Source organism: Coloeus monedula, assembly GCF_965178545.1.
Source record: "Coloeus monedula genome assembly, chromosome: 6".
In the NCBI taxonomy this organism is placed as follows: Eukaryota; Metazoa; Chordata; class Aves; order Passeriformes; family Corvidae; genus Coloeus; species Coloeus monedula.
In genome coordinates this window covers 49,250,826-49,269,681 of record NC_138786.1, presented here as the reverse complement: position 1 = coordinate 49,269,681, position 18,856 = coordinate 49,250,826, and the positions used below count along the sequence as shown (strand labels likewise).

The window sequence follows — 18,856 nt, the reverse complement described above, 5'->3', positions numbered from 1 at the left end:
CTATCCTTTGCAGTTGCACAAGCATTACTAGCTATCCAGTGTTCATGAGCAGCACCGTAAAAATGCATTTGGATGAAGGAGGTTTGTTTTTTTTTGAGAGAAGTATGTTTCAGTTTTGGTTTGTTTTTCAGAAGGGCAGGGGGTGAATAAAGAGCATAAAACTTTCTACTCGGACAGCTATTTCTCCCTCCACATGTATTTAAATTTCCTAGTATGCAATAAAGAGTACATAAATTCAGCAAAGTGATGAGCAGACTGGTTTTGGGTGCTACCTACATTTGCTTACAACTTGGTGTCATCCAGAGTCTCTTGAGTAAGGGAAATGCACCTAGAAATACAGCTCTCTGGGGGCTTGTAGCTAACAGAAGCAAAGAGGGTTCTGGCAGCCTGGCTGTGCCAGATGGGAAGCTTTGTTGAAGGGAGAATTACAGCAGACACATTGGCAATTTCATGGGAAGTACAGCTGCACACGCAGGAGCTCTGACTCCTCTTGATGTTTGACAGGTGCTGCTGAAGAATTATCCAAAAGCTGAGCCTGAGCTGTGTGGTATAAGTCCAGAGCTGAGCTTTGTCAGCCCTTAGGATAAGGGGTAGTAGCCAGGCTTTCTGGGGCATGTTTCTTATGTATCAGCTTTTCTACTTATCTAATCCCATGATCAAAAGGAAGGAAGTTAGGCAGTCTATGTTTGTGTTTCTTCAAGAGAAACTTTCAGGATATGCTTCCTTCATCTTAACTTTCTCTGTATCCAGTAGATATTAAAAAACCAAAAGTATTTGTAGTACTGTAAGGTCTTGATATTTTGATTCCATATATGGTGATATAATTAAGTGTTGAAAACTTAGCGAGTGAAGTTCACCACTCTTGTGCCCCTCCCTCTGCTTACCTGGGCTGTACTGGCTGTAGTGCTGCAGTATTTCTGTATTCTGGATTAGCTAGAGTGTTCTCCATGGATGGTTTCTCCATTCCACTCCTCCTCTGCTGTCTGCTCTCCTACAGGGTTGATTGAGCTGTCAGTTCAATAACTGGGCTACAGCTGACCCAGCTCGCTCAAAAAACGTTACAATTCTGTCGTGTAAAGTCTAAAAAAATGTAAGGGTTTCTGGGTCCGATTTGTCCATTCCAGAAGTGAGACAGAGGTTTTGTGAACCACTTAGTAGTTTTCCCATACCTTCCGCTACTGAGATTTCCTCTATAGGCTTTTAATCTGGTGCACTGAACATTGCCTTTTTGACAGTTTCAGGAAGTAAAGCAAGGCAGGTTATGCTGAATGCTCATTCTCCTGTGTTCTTGTTTTTCTATAACTTGCTTTCATTCTTTGGGGTACTAATCCTCCCATGTCACACAGTTTCTGTTCAACTTTTCTCCTCTGCTAATCTCTGGATTTGTTCTGCTGCCCTTCTTAATCTACAGGAGCCTTGGTGACCTCAGGAGACACCCTTGGCAAGAGGCTTTTCAGGATTTGGATAACATTGATTATTTCTCCTGCATTGCTGAAAATCAGCAATTGCCTTTCAAATCATCCCTGAATAAGACTGAGCTGCTTAACCATTTGCCTACCAAAACCTGCTCATTGCAGTCCACTCAATGGGACATGACCTCTCAGTTTAATATCATGCTCAGAAACAGCCATTCTTCAACATCTTGGCAGGTTCTGGAAAGAACTTTCTGCAACTGCCAAAGTATTGTACAGGAGATAAACCAAGCTGTTAAACTTTAATTGCTAGAATTTATTTGTGTGTGTGTGTTGGGCTGTAAGTCTAAAACAAAGTTCCAGTAACAGTGTTCCAGTCCTGGGTAAAGAAAATTGTTTCTGTGAAGAACTTCAACCATAGCCCAAACATGGGATTGCTTGTCTTGCTTTTACAGAAGTGAAGGGGCAAAACTTAGTGCTAGCAGGAGGATGGTGCTCAGTGGAAATATGTATACCGGGGTCAGAGGAGTAAGGAGGGAAGTGAGGGGAGCAGCAGGAGAGGTTTGAGTAACTGAGATGCAGTAACTTATGCCAGTGTTACCGCACAGGCGAGAGCAGTGCTGGCTCACTCTTTGCTTTTGTGGGAGGGGGCAGAGCAGGCTGTGGGAGGTGATGCTCACCAAGGCCCTGGGGGATTGCGTTACTTGGGGACAAGCCTCGAGTGTACAAGGACTAGTCAGTTTGTGTAGTGGTTGGGGAAGTGATCCATAAATGGTGTCTGTGTATGTTAGCATATGTAGTGTAAAAAAAACCCTGTGAGATCCATTTTCCTTCATTTTATCTAGAATACAGCTAGAAATGAGAATTTCCCAGATGTTTCAGACATTATACCAAGCTTCCAGGGGAACGGATGTGTGCAACTCCTGAAAATGTGAAAAGCGTTCACACATACTCTCTGGCAACTTGTGCCCAGCAGAATGCAAAGTAAACACAAGAATGGAAGAAAGCACAAAGAAACCATCTGTTAAACCCAGAATCTTTTCCTCTGGTGTTAAAGATTCTTTATCTGGGAAAATGGGAACCCAGCACAGCTTCATCGGCTGTGTTATGCTGCTCCTCACCTTTAGGCATGTCGTGATACCTGGGATGTCACTGATACTTGCCTGAGATTCTGCACGACATATCACAGTGTGGGACTTGCTTTCCTTCTCCTTTGGTGGTTCTGTTAAACTAAGCTGGGCAGAACAGCAGCAGATAACCTCTAGTGTAGAAAGGTAAGCTCTTTGGTCGGTCTTTAACTTCTGTGATTTCAAAAAGCCCATGAAGAAGGCAGGGTATTGTCCAGGTGTTTCCTTCCTGCTTGGGAAGGAGTTCCCATGTGAGGTGGCGGCTGTGAGCGATGCCGCTGCGATGCCCTCTCCTCTCGTCAGCGGTGGGGGGGGGAGCTCCTCACCACAGCGCGTTTCCTTTCTCAGATTGCCGATGCTGCAACAGGATGTGCAGGTTAATGCAGTGCTGGGGAAGGGGGCGTGGAGAGACAAACCAGCACCTCTTGGTGTACTTTTTGCTCTTTCTTTACACCCTTTGATGGTCAGGTCCCTGTTTGCCCTTTGCAATGTGTTTGTTGCCTAAGGAAGTTCATGTTATCCTTTGGTATCCTTTGGCCCCATTAGCAGCAGCAAGTGCTGAACATTTGCACTATCTGGGTGTGATGAAAACCCAGATAACTTTCTCAGACAGAGAGATGAGATATTGAATTATCTTAAATAGCTTAAATATCTTAAATCGCTTAAATATCTAAAGTTTTTCTTAGTTACAATACATGGGTATTTTAGGAGCTATGGAGAGCCTGTATACAACTGAAAATGCCAGGTAGCATAATGTCTTTCCTCATGAGGAAATATTTAGTAATACATACTTTATTACCTTCCATTGGGTTTGGCAGGGAATCATTTGTGTCAGTTTTGTGCTTGCACAGACCTGACAGCTGCTTTTGTGAGTGTATAGTCCTAGTGGAGAGACGGGACAGAAGTGGACTGCTCCTCAAGGATTTAATTTGTGAAAGAAGCATGTGCTGGTCTTACTTGGTCATATGGATTTCCCTTGGTTTGTCCCAAGAGCAGTCAGGCTTCTGTGCCATTCTGTTCTGTCACTGCCACTGTGCACAAGTAGGTCTTACATGAATGGATGGATATGCACAACTGTTTCCCTGATTTCTTTCAGGAAATTTCCCCACTTTCTTTCAAAAGCTAGCACATTCTCTCCTGTAATTAGAATGTTACCTTTATTTTTGTTTATTTTTTACAGTAAGGTAAGCTTTTTAGAGTGAACTTGACAGTATTGATTTTTGTTGCTTCCCTTCCCTCTCCGAAGTGCTTAAGATATTTTTAGATGCTTTCTTTGAGCTTTTTGGGAGAGAACAGTGTCCACCAATAGATCAGTTGTCAGGGTTCAGCTTTCTGAAGACTTGGCTTTCTGATCTAGAGCTTGTGACTTGTGACTTTTGACTTTTTTTATTATGAATTCCTCAGCATTGGTGCACAGCACATGTAAACACTGGGGATGGGGTTGGGAGAAGAATTTGAGAAGCTTTATTTTACAAGTCTTTTGGTATAAGTGTATGTGATGAAAATATAGGGTAGAAAATAGCCCCAGGAGTGGAAGATGAGGGCTAAAATCCTGAAGGTTTCGTGCCGTGGAGTTTAAGAAGCTGAATTAAGATTGAAATAAACACCACATGTCTTGGGATCAATATAACTTTAACTGAGTGTCTGAATAGCAGGATACAATAGATTTGTGTAGAAAATTCTGTATACAGTCTCAGGAGTCAAGGAGAAGAGAAGTCAGGTCAGGCTGAAGTTGTATGTCCAGTTCACAGGGAGGAGAGTGGTTAAATCACCACAGAGGGATTTTTGGACCATGATTCTGTGAAATGTGTAGCAGAGCATTGACAGGTCCCTACTGGAAAGCTGAATGGATTCTTTCCCTTTGGTGGCATTTTATTAAGTTTTCTAGCACTTGAGCTAATGTCTGATGATTTGATGCTATCTTCCTGGTGAGAAAGCTTAGAATTCTGATTTGCCTTCTGCCTTCATTTACCTCCTTTGGCTGAAAGTTTCATGAACACTTTCCACCTGCAGCATGACAGACTACTGTGAAGGGACGTGCACTCCTTTTCTGCTGTTCCTAGCAGCAAATCAAATGAAAACATAGCAAGAGACATAGCAAAAACTTAGAGCAGCATCCTGGTGAGTGGAGTTTGTTAGTAGACTGGAGAATGGGAGCAAAATGTTTGAAGAATAGCTGTATGAGTATTTTTGTTTTTAATGAAAATATAATAAGAGAAAAGTGAGGATAAATAGAAATGTAGAGATCGACTCTACATTCCTCAGGGATAAAGCAGTGGACATAGCTCTCTTTGGTTCAGATAAAATAACAGGTTGGTATTAAAACTTCATTTCATGTGAATGATAATCCAAAAACTATTTCGGAAGAAGAGCTTTACAAAAAAAATCAGAATCATAAATCCTGATCAGGCAGATTCTGAAATATAGCTGATTATACCATGGACTGGAAACACTGAATAAAACAAAAAATACATAACTATTTTTAATCATTATTATAAATGATATTTCTTTTTCCTAAATCCAGCATTTGTAATTGTTTGGCTTGTTTTTTTTTTTCCCTGAGTGAACAAATCCAGATTTTCTCCACTTGGACATAGCTTTATTTTTAAACACAGCTTCCAGAAATGCATTTGTGTGGGATTGCAGTTGGGACCAGTGGAGAGCCATGGCATTCTGCCAGGCACTCGCCCTGTCCTTGCAATACAGATGGATTGCCAGGGTTCTGGAGAAAAACAACCCCAAAACTTTAAACAAATTATACTTAATGGAAATAAACATTTTTTGCCCTTCTCTGTAATGATTTGGATAATGTGCTGGCTGTGTGTTTCTGGAGGAGAGAGGAAGGGGGAAGGGGAGAGGAGGGCAGAGACAGAGCTCTGCGTGCCTGTAACTTGTTCTCCAGCGGATTCTCTGGGAAGCCTGTGGGAGAGACTGTCGTTTCTAAGCTTGGAGCGTTTTGTAACTTTCAGCCCATCCTTCTATTAAAGTGGGCAGGCTGGCTGCAGCCAGCTATGATAAGAGCATTTATCTACTGGTTGGTTTCTTCCATATATGGATTTGAAAGACCAGGAAAGGCATAAAAACCATATAATCATTTAGTTTGGAAAAGACCCTTAAAATTAAGTCCAGCTGTTAACCTAGCACTGCCCAGGCCATCAATAAACCACGTGCCCAAGTGCCACATCTACACATCTTTTAAATACCTCCAGGGATGGCGACTCCACCACTTCACTGGGCTACCTATTCTAATGATTGACTTCTTTCAGTGAAGAAATTTTTCTTAATATGCAATCTAAATCTCCCCTGTTGCAATTTTAGGACATTACCCTTGTCTTATCACTTGTTACTTGGGAGAAGAGACCAACTCCCACCTGGCTACAGCCTCCTTTCAGGTGGTTGTAGAGAGCGATATGATCCCTCCTCAGCCTCCTTTTCTCCAGGCTAAACACCCCCAGCTCCCTCAGCCACTCCTCATCAGAACCATATTCCAGACCCTTCCCCAGCTCCGTTGCCCTTCTCTGGAAAAAAAAAGCCTCAATGTCTTTCTTGTCATGAGGGGCCCAGAACTGAACACAGGATTTGAGGTGTGGCAACACCAGTGCCAAGTACAGGGGGACAATTCCTGCTGTGGTCCTGCTGGCCACACTATTGCTGACACAGAATGCCAGGATGCCACTGGCCTTCTTGGCCACCTGGGCACAGCTGGCTCATGTTCAGCTGCTGTCAAATGGCACCCCCAGGTCCTTTTCTATCAGGCAACTTTCCAGCCACTCTGCCCCCAGCCTGTCGTGCTCTGCAGGGTTGTTGTGACCCCAATGCGGGACCTGGCCCTTGGCTTTGTTGACCTCATACAGTTGGTCTCAGCCCATGGATGCAGCCTGTCCAGATCACCCTGCAGAGCCTTCCTGCCCTTTAGGAGATCAACACTCCTGCCCAGCTTGGTTTGAACTGCAAACTGACTGAGGGTTCACTCGATGCCCTTGTCCAGATCTTTGATAAAGACATTGAACAGCACTGGCCCCAGTATTGAGCCGTGGTAAACACCAGGTATGACCAGTTGCCCACTGGATTTAACTCCATTCACCACCACTCTCTGGTCCTGGCCATCCCGACAGCTTTTACGCAGAGACAGTGCACCCGTCCATGTCACATCCACACCGTGTACATTTACTGTGTACGGCTTTGACGCTCTCTTGCGTGTCATGCACCTGACTTTTACTGGGTTTTGGTGGTAAGTGACAATGCCATGAAACCAATACCATGAAACCATGAAAACAATTGATCATGTCAAATGCAGAGGTCATTTGGAGAGAGAGATGCTGAAAGGGAAGGGAAGTAGGAGGGCTCAAATTCCAGCTGATGACAAACAGTGAATCAGTGTTTGTCTCAGCAGAGGGCCATCAGAAATTTTGTACTTTACTTTCACCGACTTCTTTTTGGGTCTGATACTCCACTTGAAAAGGCTTCTTTTTACCTTCTCAAATCTTTTTTTTTCCTCCTGCTTTTACTTTTTTTTTTTTTTTCTGAGTGCATAAAAGGAAGGTGAATCTCTTCCAAATTCCACATAGCCCCGGAATATTTGCTTTCTGCAGCATGGCTCTAAACATAGAGAACGTATTTTTTTGCAAATTGTTTGATCCTCCAATCCACAAAATACTGGATGAAATTTTGAAGGTTTTTGTGGCTGAAATGTACCTGCTGTCCTTGTTGAGGCAATTGAAGTGGTCATTGAACTTCCTTCCAGACAAGCTGCTTTATCATGCTGTCGTTTCTCACATTGCTTTACTGGTGAAGGGGAAGGAAAACACTGTTAATCGGGAGCCTTTTTAATGCTTTCCAGTGTGCAAAGTAGGTGCATTTGGTTTCATTCTCAAAATATGCCCATTGTGTTTAGCTTGTATAACTGTTGTGAAGAAGTTATCTTGCCCAGATATGTTACGCTTCTGGAAAACACTGTGCTGGAAATGCCTGGATATGCCTTGAAAGCTTACTTCTATTCTTAGGTCAAGGCTGAAAGGGAGGACTGTTTTCTTGTTTTCTGAATGTTTCTGTGCAGATTGAGCTGAAAGTTCGGGAAGAATGTAGAGGGGTAACCAATTTCAAGTACTTATTTGTTTCTTACCATTTTTCAAACTGCAAGTCCTGAAAATGGATTAATTCAGAATTTTGTACCTTGGCAACTGGGAACTTTCTGACCTAGTTAAATGGACCCTTTGTTTTGCTATTTCCTTCCAGATGTGATAGGCAGATGGAAAAAAATGAGAAGAAGCAGTGTGGTCATCTGAGATTTCTTTTAAGGATATTAACTGATTTTTCTGGAACTTGGTTACAGAAGTTAATTATCTCCTTCCGGGTCCTTTAGCCAAGCTGCAGTTCACTTCATTTTGCAGACCCTTAGGCTGTCCCTTAGCCTTTGTGCTGCACTACTTGTGAGAGTGAAAACATGTCAGTACAGCCAAACCTTCTGTGGACTGCCTCACCTGGCCACAGCTTACCTGTCCCTGAGCGTCCATGCCAAGTCTGTTCTGTTGGCCTCTACCACGGCTTGTCAGGAGTGGCTGCCCACCTGTGAGCGGTGCCTCTGTTCATCTCCTCCGAAGAGAGACACAAAATCTGTTTTCCAGTTGTGTTGGAATCTGCATGAGGACGTCAAAGGGCCCCAACCCATAACTGTTAGTAGGAGCATATAGTAATGGGCAAGCAAAGGTGGTCTCTGAGGGAGGAAATGGCAGGCTTTCAATTTGCTTTTGTGCCATAGGTAACTTCAGTTATTCTGCTCGGGGAAGCCTGGCCCAGATAAGAGAGCCTACACAAGAAAAGCAATTCAGCTCTGTGGATCGGTTACATTAGCAACTAGCAAATTAGTATAAGGCTGATAAATCTCTGCTGGTTTCATTTTATTGGTTTCATCTTGTCTTACCTTTACCTTCTTTAAGGCACTCACTCCTTAATTCAAAGCAGGGTCATTTCTGTAGGGTGGGAAATTTTAGTAGGACAAAACTCAAGCTAACAAGACAGAAAACAGCATCATCAGCAGCCTCTTCTGCCCAGCCTCTTCCTCTCCCTCCTGTGCCTCCCATACCCTTCTTTACCAGAGTTGAATAAAAAAGAAAGCAGCAATAGAAAGGCTCATGCAGGTAAAATCAGATGCTAATTTTAGTTTAGTAAGCACACATCCATCTTTCCTCTCAGAGATGTTCCTGGTTTGACGTTTACAAGGTTAAGTTGTCATTAATGCAGCAGGTCTGACAATTGGTTGAATTGAATCTCACAGCTTCTGTGCTGTGAGCAGCCCGGCGTGTTGTCTAGAACATGAGCCAGTTCTGGCACTTACACTGAACTAATGTTAAATCTGGTAAATAGCTTCATGGGATCATTAGGTTTCATGAGCATCTTAGGGGTCTGAAATGCATCATCTTCATCAAAGCAGATTTGGCATTAAATTTAGACTAAGTTGCTTAGGGCTTTGCCCAGTCAGGTGTTGAAAACCTTGAAGAATGGAGATCCCACTACCTCTGTGGGACTCTGCTGTAACCAGACTGCCCTTCCTGATTTAGTTGGAATATCCATAGTTTTGATTTATATCCTGATAAATCCAAGCCCTCACACTGGCCAGCTCTCTTAGGATTCTTCTCATGCATCCCATCAGGTCCAGTAGGCTTCTTTGCATTAATATTTCATCAAGAGAAAATTCCTCAATCCTTTTCCAGTGCAGGTCGTTCCTCTGCTCTTGAACCCTGTTTTGGTACTAGAACCAAGCCCTCTAACACATTGCCACCATTTTCATGCCTTCCTGTGCTGCCTGGAGCAGACTTTCTGCACACCCCACCCCAAATCTTTGCCTCCAGCCAAAGTCTGCTGTTGGGAGTGTCTGGGAGCTGCACCCCTCCTTACCAGCTAAATAGCTGTTTCAGTAGCAGGTGAATTTCCACAGATCCTGAGTCACTTGCTTTTGTGTTACCTTTTTTCCTTTCCTGGGTGCTGTTTTGTGCAATCCCAGTGGGCAAAGGGCATAGCAGACTTTCCTTTTATTAGTGGTGTTAATCTTTGTTGGCTCATTCCTTTTGTATGTATGTGAGTGTACCGGGAAACTGAGCTGAGGAGGCGTATGTTGGCTTACGGTGGAGAGGAACAGGAAGGTGTTTGGATGGAGGGTACTTGCTGGTGACTTCACTGCTTTTTCATGGAATTAGAGCTATGCTGCTGAGACATAAGTGTCTGAGTAAAGTTTTCTAACATTCAGTGAAGTGTAAATGCTCAGGGATTTGGATAACATACCAAAACAAAGGCACTGCATAAAGTAAATGCCTTCTGTGTTGCAGCAACACCTCAGATGGTGGCAGGGACAAGAGCTTGGATCCCCCATATATTAATGAAATGTTTCTCTCCGATTTCTTCAGCTTGACCTCACCAAACCCATTGAAGATCAGGGCCCTTTGGATGTGATCATACATAAACTGACAGATGTAATCCTTGAAGCAGACCAGAATGACAGCCAGTCACTGGAGTTGGTTCAGAGGTTCCAGGTAAGTGGTTCTTTCTGCATTTCAAGCAAGAGGATGAATTTAGTGCAGCAAATTCAGTTTGATTACTTTGCAGTTTGTAGGGGTTTGATGAAAAAAAACTGTCTGGCTTGCTGCTGCCTTGCTACTGATAGCCCAGCAAAAATAGTTTTGTCAGTTTAAAATGGACTTGCACCCTGGGAAGGTTTTGTGTTGTATCAGTAAGGTTAGTTAGAACTGGTTTTCCACCAAATGTTCTTTTGTCATTTCAAGAGTCTTAGTGCTGCTCACAAAGAGGAACAGGTGTTTGCCGAGCACTTTATGTGTATCTCTCCATGACAGAAGCCACTGAATTTGGCCCAGTTCTGTCTAGTCTTCCCAGTTCCTGGAATGCTAATTTCTGTAACATCAAGATTACTGTGAGAGACTCTGTCCTCTTGTGCTGAAAATCGTGTTGTATTAATTTTTTTTCCCCTCAGGTTTACATTGAAGGTCAGAAATATGCAAGGTGTAGTGGCACAGAGAACTGTTTTCCCAAAGAAAAAGTGTCTTCAAAACTCATTCATTAGAAAAAGATTCTCTCCTGGTACCTTCCAACCTTTTCTGTTTTGGAAGATAGAGGATAAGATAGAGGGTAGGGCCCCTGTGAGCAGGCATCTGAATGGTATCCTCTCTCCAATAAAGTAAGGCCTTACCTTTTTCATCTGCAGGAGGCCAAGTTGTGCCACATCACTGGCATGCAGGAAACTTCCACAGTAGTAAAACATATAACCAGGAACCAGTGGGGCAGAGCACAGGCCTTTCTGTGTTGAATTACCCGCCAAAATGCATTTTTAGATTATACTCTCATGTAATTTCGTGTCCAGGACAGAAACTATCTGGAAGTTGCTGCCTGTCTGCATCTGTCCTGTATTATTTTTAAGATATTGAAAATCATTAGAAATTAAGAGAAGCATATTTCCTAAGAAAAAGAAATTGTAAGAATACTTTTGTATAAAGTGTGTGGGATAGGGTTGTTGTTTTGAGTTTTTAAAACTAAAATCAATGACCAACCTGGAAAATGTAAAATGACCCCTTGCAAGAAAGCTATTTGCACGAGCGAGGTGTTATATAAGCACTGTGGTATTTCTGGCACCTACACACAAGTGGAAATAGTGTGGTTCCCTTATTGTTGATTAAGTTGACTGAAAAAGTTCTGATGATCTTAACCAGACCAAACAGTGCAAAATTCATTATGCTTTTTTCCTGCTATTGAATATAAATGTGACAGCAAGATGATTCCTGGCAGCCGTCTTACTGTTGGCTCCATAAAGCAGTCTTCCAGGAAGCAGAGAGCAAGGGATCCTTGACCACAGGAGGAGGAATGATCTGCCAGACTATATTTATGACCTTTTTAAGAATGACTTTTTTTTAGATCTATGTTATAGAGGCCTTGACCATCTAATCTGCAAAGAGCTAAGGAGGAAACTGGCTTCATATTTACATGACTCTGTGTCCCTGCTCTCTGGAGTCTGTGATGAGCCCTTGTAGGGTCTGGCAGAGAGTGCTAATAGAACAGGAAGCCTCTTGGCATGCCAGTTTATGGCTGTTTTCAATTGCCTTGGAAAAAAAACATTACAGGAAAACGAAAATGGTATGAAGGAGTTGCCTGTTGACAGGGGGATTTTTAGCTCCAGAAGACCTTTAGGGCTGAGCTTTCTGAGGTCTTTGTGCTAGTGGGATGTGGTATGGACTGCAGTTTCTCAGGAGAATATTGGTGGGTGCAAACTGTTCCCCACTGCACTGAAAATCAGTGATGAGTTCCTAGTGATCTCATCCAAAGCCAAAACAAAGACTGCATGCAGCACCTAGTGTAGTGCATGAGATGAAAAGTGGAGAACTATTTCTATTTGCTTTCTAGGACACTTAAATCATTATTTTGGGGATGATGATTGTTTTTAGAGATGATGATCAGTTTCCCTTCCTACCCACTGTAACACAGGGCTGGACTGATTGAACACAGGTAATTGGTTAACTGTAAAAATTGGTTATAGTGCTCAGTGGTTCCTTCTTGACTGGAAGTACATGGAGGGAAGTCAGGTGAAGAGGCAGAGTCCCCAGGGTGCTTTTAACTTACTGGTGCTACAGTTCCTGCCTTCTTGGTAAGAAAGAAAACCAACTACCCCAGTTCCTGCCTTCTAGACAAAGTATATGGCTTTGAAAACTGAGTATGTTTTGGCTCATGTAAGGCATTGGGGAATCTTTGTTATGCTTTCATTAGAGCAAAATCCTGCCTGTCATAGCTGTACTGGGCCTTGAGTAGCTTCATTCATTGCCACTTCATATTGCATTCAAAATGATGGCTTGAATGATGGAAAATCAATAGGGTTATTAATTTGTCTTTCAGAGCTTTCTCTGAACAGGTTCTCTTTGCATTAGTCTACATAAAAAGATCAGATGCAGATTTTATGCCTAGACTTCTGCTATCAGGTTGATGAAAATTTAAAATGTCTCCTTCCCTGCTGCACTTCAGCTCTTGACTCTCTCACTCTGGAGTTGTCCAGGATGGGCTCTTCTAATCTTGATTGAGAAGCTTTCTTAGAAGGGTTTGGGACTGAGAGGAAGGAAAATTAGGGAGATGTTTTTGAAGGGAAGGAGGTAGGGGACTTCTCAGCTGAGAAAATGCAAGCAAAAAAACCAAAGGAAACTATTACGTCTTAGTAATTATTTTCTAACTGGGGGAACACGTTAATACAAAATTGAAATGGTTTATTTGCACCTGAATTCACAGGCTGTGCTTTACCCATTTAAAAAATAATGTCTTAAATTTGTTGGAAGAGCCTCATAAACAGCAAAATTAACTGAAAATTTGTCATTTGAGTGCTAGGTGTCAGGATAGCTTCCCGTGGGTAGGTATTTGCAAGATGAAGCAGCAGTGGACTTCTGAAGGCTAAACAGTGAAGCTGAGTTAGAACTCAGCTTAGTCAGAACTAAGTCTGAATCTGATGCAAACTGTTTAGACAGGCTTGTCTTTACATCTGTTTCTCCCTTGGAAAATGTTGTCCTGTTTTTACAAGCGGTCATTGTCATGTTTCTGTATGTGGGAAAACACAAATCCAAATGGCGTTATTGTTTCTTTTGCTTACTTGTTTTCTTTTGGAATATTTTTTTATGGAACTTTGTTTAATATTAAACAAAAGATTTATATAAGTTTTATTACTTAGTAATAAAAGCAAGTCAATGAATCAGTGAATCTCTCTTATCATCTAATGACTTATTATTTGCAGTAGATACTGTATCAACTTTCTGTTAAAATATTAAAAAAAAAATCATTAGCTACCTTTCTTGGGTAAAATGACAAGCAACTCCATTCTCATCTATACACAGGCTTTTCAAGGAAAGTATTTTTTTTTTAATTGCTGGGTTATATCCAGAGGTATTTAATAGGAAACATGAAATATTTGGTCTCTTTTTGATTTCAAGTTTCGTTGCTGGCCAGGAATGGGGCTGGTACAAAGCATGATTTAACATCAGGCCTGGAATACAAACAAAGGAAGATCTCCTAAAAGTCCTTGTTTCTTCTTGTTTGCTTTTATTATGTCAAAGATTAGAAAGAGGAAAACATAGATGTTGTCTGGGTCAAGCTGAACTGCAGCCCAAGGACAGAGCCCTTTCAATCTATTGTTGGAAAGCCTAAATATCTTCCACATTGTTGCCTGGGTGGTTGGAGTCTGCTGTTGGATATCAGTCTTCAGTAAATCCACTGAAGTGGAGAGCAGAGTTGTTTTGCTAGAAGGATGAGAGAAAATTTGAACGTTCAAAGTTGAAAGGTTGTGCTGTACTGAAGGCTCTCTCCTGGCTTCAGTGTTTCTCTTTTCCTCCTTCAACTGCTTCATTTTCAAGTTCATTTCTATAGTACCTCACCTGCTTTCAAAATAATTAGGCAGAAACCCTTCATGTTTATCCAGATCTGTATTTCTGGTAGTGGAGTCCTTCTGTGCCACTGGAGCACTGTTACTTAGGCTACACCAAGGGCTTTCCAGTCTGTTAAGTGATCTTCACAGGTCACTTACTGGTGCTACAGTTCTGCCTTCTTGGTAAGAAAGAAAACCAAACTATCCCAGTTCCTGCCTTCTAGACAAAGTATATGGCTTTGAAAACTGAGTATGTTTGTAATACATGATGTCTGAGTGTGGACCAGTTTCTAGTAAAGAATCAAAGTTTATGAAAGGTTTCACATCAGCTACCATAATGTTCCTGTGAAACTAACAAAATTGACTTTTCTTATTGTAATTTCCTCTTGTAGTGAATTGGTGTAAAGTTCAGATTTTTTAATTACTTATTTAAAGTAGTTTTCCATGCATGGGTATTGAAACTTTCTTTTGCATGTGCTGCTGACGTACTGGTGAGACGTGGGAGACTGGGAAAGTGTGGGCAGCCTACAGGCCCAAGGGGAAGCTGAATTATTTGCTTTGGGGATCCTGGTGCAACTGGATGGGTTTGTTTTTGAGTGCAGAGTTAATGCTTTGTGATGGAAATCCAAGCAACGAACAGCATTGAGAAGAGATGCAGAGTTCTGAGGACTTGAGTGCATTTTGATGCTCCTGTCCCCTGCACAGCTTCTGCAGTTCATCTCTAGCTGTGTTCAAACAGAAAGGACACATACAAGTATGCTGACCTTGTTCTGCATTTAGAGTCCTGTGCTTCAAAGGGGAAGCTGGTTCTGGATTCAGTTAAAAGGAGAGATGTGTGGCCTGTCCCCAGATAAGCACTAGGAGACACTTAAGTTTCTAGCCCTTTCCTTTCCTTAGATGACACAGATCTTCACTGCCCTGCTCTGAGTTTTGCCATTCCTGTGCTCTCTGGCTGTCCGAGTGCCTAGGCCTGCAAATGGAGAAGAGTTGGAGAATAGCACCTGACACAGATTTAATGCTGAGAAATGTCTTTGTTTTGTAAAGAAAGCTCATTTGCTCAAAGCTCAAAAGCTTTTGTGTGTTTGAAGGGGCTGTTGCCTTTTACTCAGTGCAGTTCTTCTTGACATTCAAGTAGTTTCTTAAAGTCCTTCAGAGTCTATTGGAAAACCACTCCCACCTCCTTCATCTTCATCAGTTATTTCATGTTTGCCTTACAGAGCTTTTTGGAGGCTCCTTAAGGCAACAGGATGAGAAATCAGGCACTGGAAAGTCATCTTAGATGCTCATTTCTCTTGGCATGTTGACTGGTGTAGAATGGCCTTGAGATAGTGCCTTTATTCCTGTTAAACTTCGTTATGCTGTAGCAAGCTTACTGCTTGGATGATCTTTTAATACGGTTTAGAGCTATTATCATTAGAAATAAAGCACTCTTCCCTTACAGAAAGCATAAAAAAGCCAGACTCCATCTGGAAATACTTATTAACAAGTAGAATACATGAATCCCAGAGAAGCAAGGATAGTTCTCAATGCTGAGGTGAGCATCAGGAAAATTCGGGAAGGTACACAAGGAGCTAAGAGATGGAAAAATCATTCCCTCTTTGGAGGGCGGTAAAGGCAATGGAGTCCACAGACTGGAGGAATGTATGTGTGAGGGGAAGGATTAGTATGTGCAGAGTAGGGGCTGGGCCGGGATGGAAGTCTGGGGATCTTGAAGTCAAAGTGGAACCAGAGGCGGACGGGTGGTCACCACAGTGCAAAAGGAAGAGCTTGTACACAGAACAGAAGTGCTGCAGGACACTTGCTGCCAGAGCTCTGCTGAGGCCACGTTTTAGAGCTGTAAGATGTTCAGTCTGGGTGCTGTACTTCCCTGCTGCCCTGTCAGGGTATGGGCTGTCTGTAAGGAGCTCATCCTCAGTGTGCTGGGGAAGACACAGCGTTCACACAAAAGAGTGTGGTAACTCCCTGTCTTTTAAATGGAGGAACAGAGGGACTAAAAGAGCTGTCTTGTTACACTCTGGAGATGTTGAGATACTCAAGTACAGTTTCACTATCAGCAAGTTCAAGCTAATACCATAATCACTGGATCATGCTAGCTCCACAGGGTGTCTTTTAGGTGCTGCATGCAGGGCATGTATGCATAAACATGTGTGGGTGTCTAAGAGGCATTCGGTAATATACTATTTGAAAGCTGATTGCTCTGCTTAAGACTCTGGAAGTACTAGGGGCAGCAGACTCATGAAAAGTGTATGTTCTGGGCTTTAGTGACTGGAAATGAACCCAGCTTCTGCTCCACTGAGCTGATGAGGCGTTTTATCCAGGCTGTACTGCAGGGTGAGACAACAGCTGGGTCTGACAGTCTTGATGACCAGCTGTGCAAAAGGCTGTCCCTTACTTTTCCCATGAGGCAGCAAGGTTGAACGTATCTTTGGGGAATTCATTTTTTGTGTTCTGCAGGGATTACTAAATACGTCAGACACAGAGTATTGCCACTGAGGGGTGCCTAATGCACTGTGAAAGAAAGCTGCTTGTGTCTTGTGGGTGATGCAGTAGGTTCTTTAAACCTCAGTGCTGGATCCTCTTAACCTCAAATGAATAATCTCCTTTTACCCACCATCAGCTCAGACTATGTAGTCACCAGAAGGCAACAGTTTGCCAGTGCTAGGGTGGAGAAGTCTGCATCCCCAGTTAGTATTTGGAGCAAAATCACTTTCTGGGAATAGATTATGCCATTCTTTTCTCTCCAGCAAAGTGCATCTCCTGAGGCCACCTTGTCATACTCTGAAATATCTTTTGTAATATGTTTTCTTCTTTGAAATAGTCAATTTAAATGAAGTAGAACTTTGTGGAAGTCCATTAATTGCAGCAGCATTTGTATGAATGGATATTTAAAGAAGTAAGTGGAAACATTAGGATGGCTTTGGGAAGTTGGGTAAAACAAAGAGAGATGCTAACTTTGGGTATATTTGTCTGATTTTGAATAGAGTAAGATGGATGCATGTTTCCATTGACTTTATAGAGTCAGGTTGGGGTAATGATGAAGAAACTCAGCACCTGTTCTAAGAAACAGAAGGAAGTTTTGTTGGGTTTGCAAGGCCAATACCTGGCAGCTGTGTCTGTGTTCATGGCCAAGATGCAGTAGTGCGGTTATGACCTCAGTAAATGGGGAATTGAGTTCCCAAGATGAAGATCCATGAGGTCATTAACTTTGCTTTGTTCTTGTAGTCAGAAAAGCAGAGTATGAACATAGAGAAGTAGCAAGCAATGAAGACACAGTGAAGCAACAATCTCTTCAGCTCTGCCAAAAAAAATTTCAGCCCTTATCATCCAGCCCTTAACACTGTCTTCAGCCCAGCTAGAGGACAGCAATAATAACAACATAAAAGAACCCAGATGTATTTCTGAGCCTAGTTCAGATAGTTGTGAGGTTCACATGTAGAAATTGAATGCAAGGCTGACCCCAAGATAGCTGTGTGCCATCTTTCTTCCCCTAATGGCTTTTCTCAGCCCTGCTCACAGCTCTTACTATGGCACTTTGCCACTGGCTCCCTTGTGAGGTAATGTGGTTGCAGCATGGGTTTTGCTACCGATAGTGTCTACAGGAGGAATTTGCCATCTAAACCAGTTAGCTGTCACATTTGCGTTCAGTTCAAGTGCCAGTGTTTTGACTGTCTGGTGACTTTCTGCGTTGCCAAAGTCCATTTGGCTCCCCTTGAAGAGAAGCTGGACTTTGAGGTTTTTAACATTATCTATTCTCTTCCCCATTATTTTCTCTTCTCATATTTTTCTACACTCTTCAGCCAACCTAATGCCGTTTTTTTTCTATATATTGTTTTGCAGGAGTATATTGATGCTCATCCAGAAACCATTATCCTAGACCCTCTCCCGGCTATTCGTACACTTCTGGACCGATCCAAGTCTTATGAGCTAATTCGGCAAATAGAGGCATACATGCAAGGTAGGCCAATATCTGCTCTCCCTGGAGGCTTTCATTATGACTAGAGAAGGAAGCAGCTTCCTTCTGGAGGTTGGATGTGAACTTTGAAGTAGTGGTTTTGGGCCCCTTGCGTTGTCTCTCCATGGGAGCAAAAACACTGAAGCATTCCTGTGTCACAGGATTGCCCTCTGGAATTCTGTGCTCTTCTTTTTCCATATACACAAAGAAGGTTTGTATCTGATTAAAAATACGATGTGGATTTAATGGGGAGCATATTTACCACAGTGAGCACTCTCAGAAATCTTCTGGAAAACACTGTCTTCTTGTGTGAGCTGGTAAATTGAAATGACTGTACAAACTCAGCAGTAGTAAGAGTCCTGAGGTCTGAATTGGAGGGAGAAGAAGAAAAATGGTTTTTGGAAAGGACCGAAAGAAATTAAAGTGTAAATAGAGCTAAGGTCTTTGAGAGGTATTGGAAGCCTATTGCACAAGCTAATTGCTAGGAGGAACATAAATGCAGTTCTGGTGCTGGCTTGTTACCTGACATAAACTATTGCCTTTAACTGGTATCATTTGAGTTGTATTCCCATGTTTAGAAGTCATGCCTTTTCAACCTGAATAATTCTATTACCTTCTCATTTTAACATTGTAACTGTTGGGTTGAGTTAGTCTTTCATTCCCTTTCTACTTGTGCTGTTGTCATGTTCTTGAAACATTTATTGGCTTTTGAATTTAAATCTAGAATAGCTCTGAAGTAACTGTTTCATATGTTAGATGACTGTAATGGGGGGAAATTGCATTTCTGAACTATGTTCTAATGGGGTGTTATTGGAAATACCATTGAGATTGTGTTATCACTGTCTTGATGGGCAGGTAAGAAGCTCAGCAATTTGTATTTTTATAGTTGTAGATTTATGGACATATTATTTGCATACAACCTGCCTGGCCCCACTGGCACCGTCTTTATGTAAAAATAAGACTAACAATT

General features: G+C 42.2%; 1 protein-coding gene across 1 annotated transcript in view; it reads left to right on the top strand.

Annotated features, from left to right (window-relative positions):
- Positions 1 to 18,856, top strand: part of ITPK1 (inositol-tetrakisphosphate 1-kinase) — a 144,337-nt gene that overhangs the window by 62,412 nt on the left and 63,069 nt on the right. The window contains exons 4-5 of the mRNA XM_082283215.1: positions 9,940 to 10,065; positions 17,772 to 17,889. Of these exons, the coding sequence (XP_082139341.1) occupies positions 9,940 to 10,065; positions 17,772 to 17,889 (244 nt within the window). The remainder of the gene's footprint in view (positions 1 to 9,939; positions 10,066 to 17,771; positions 17,890 to 18,856) is intronic.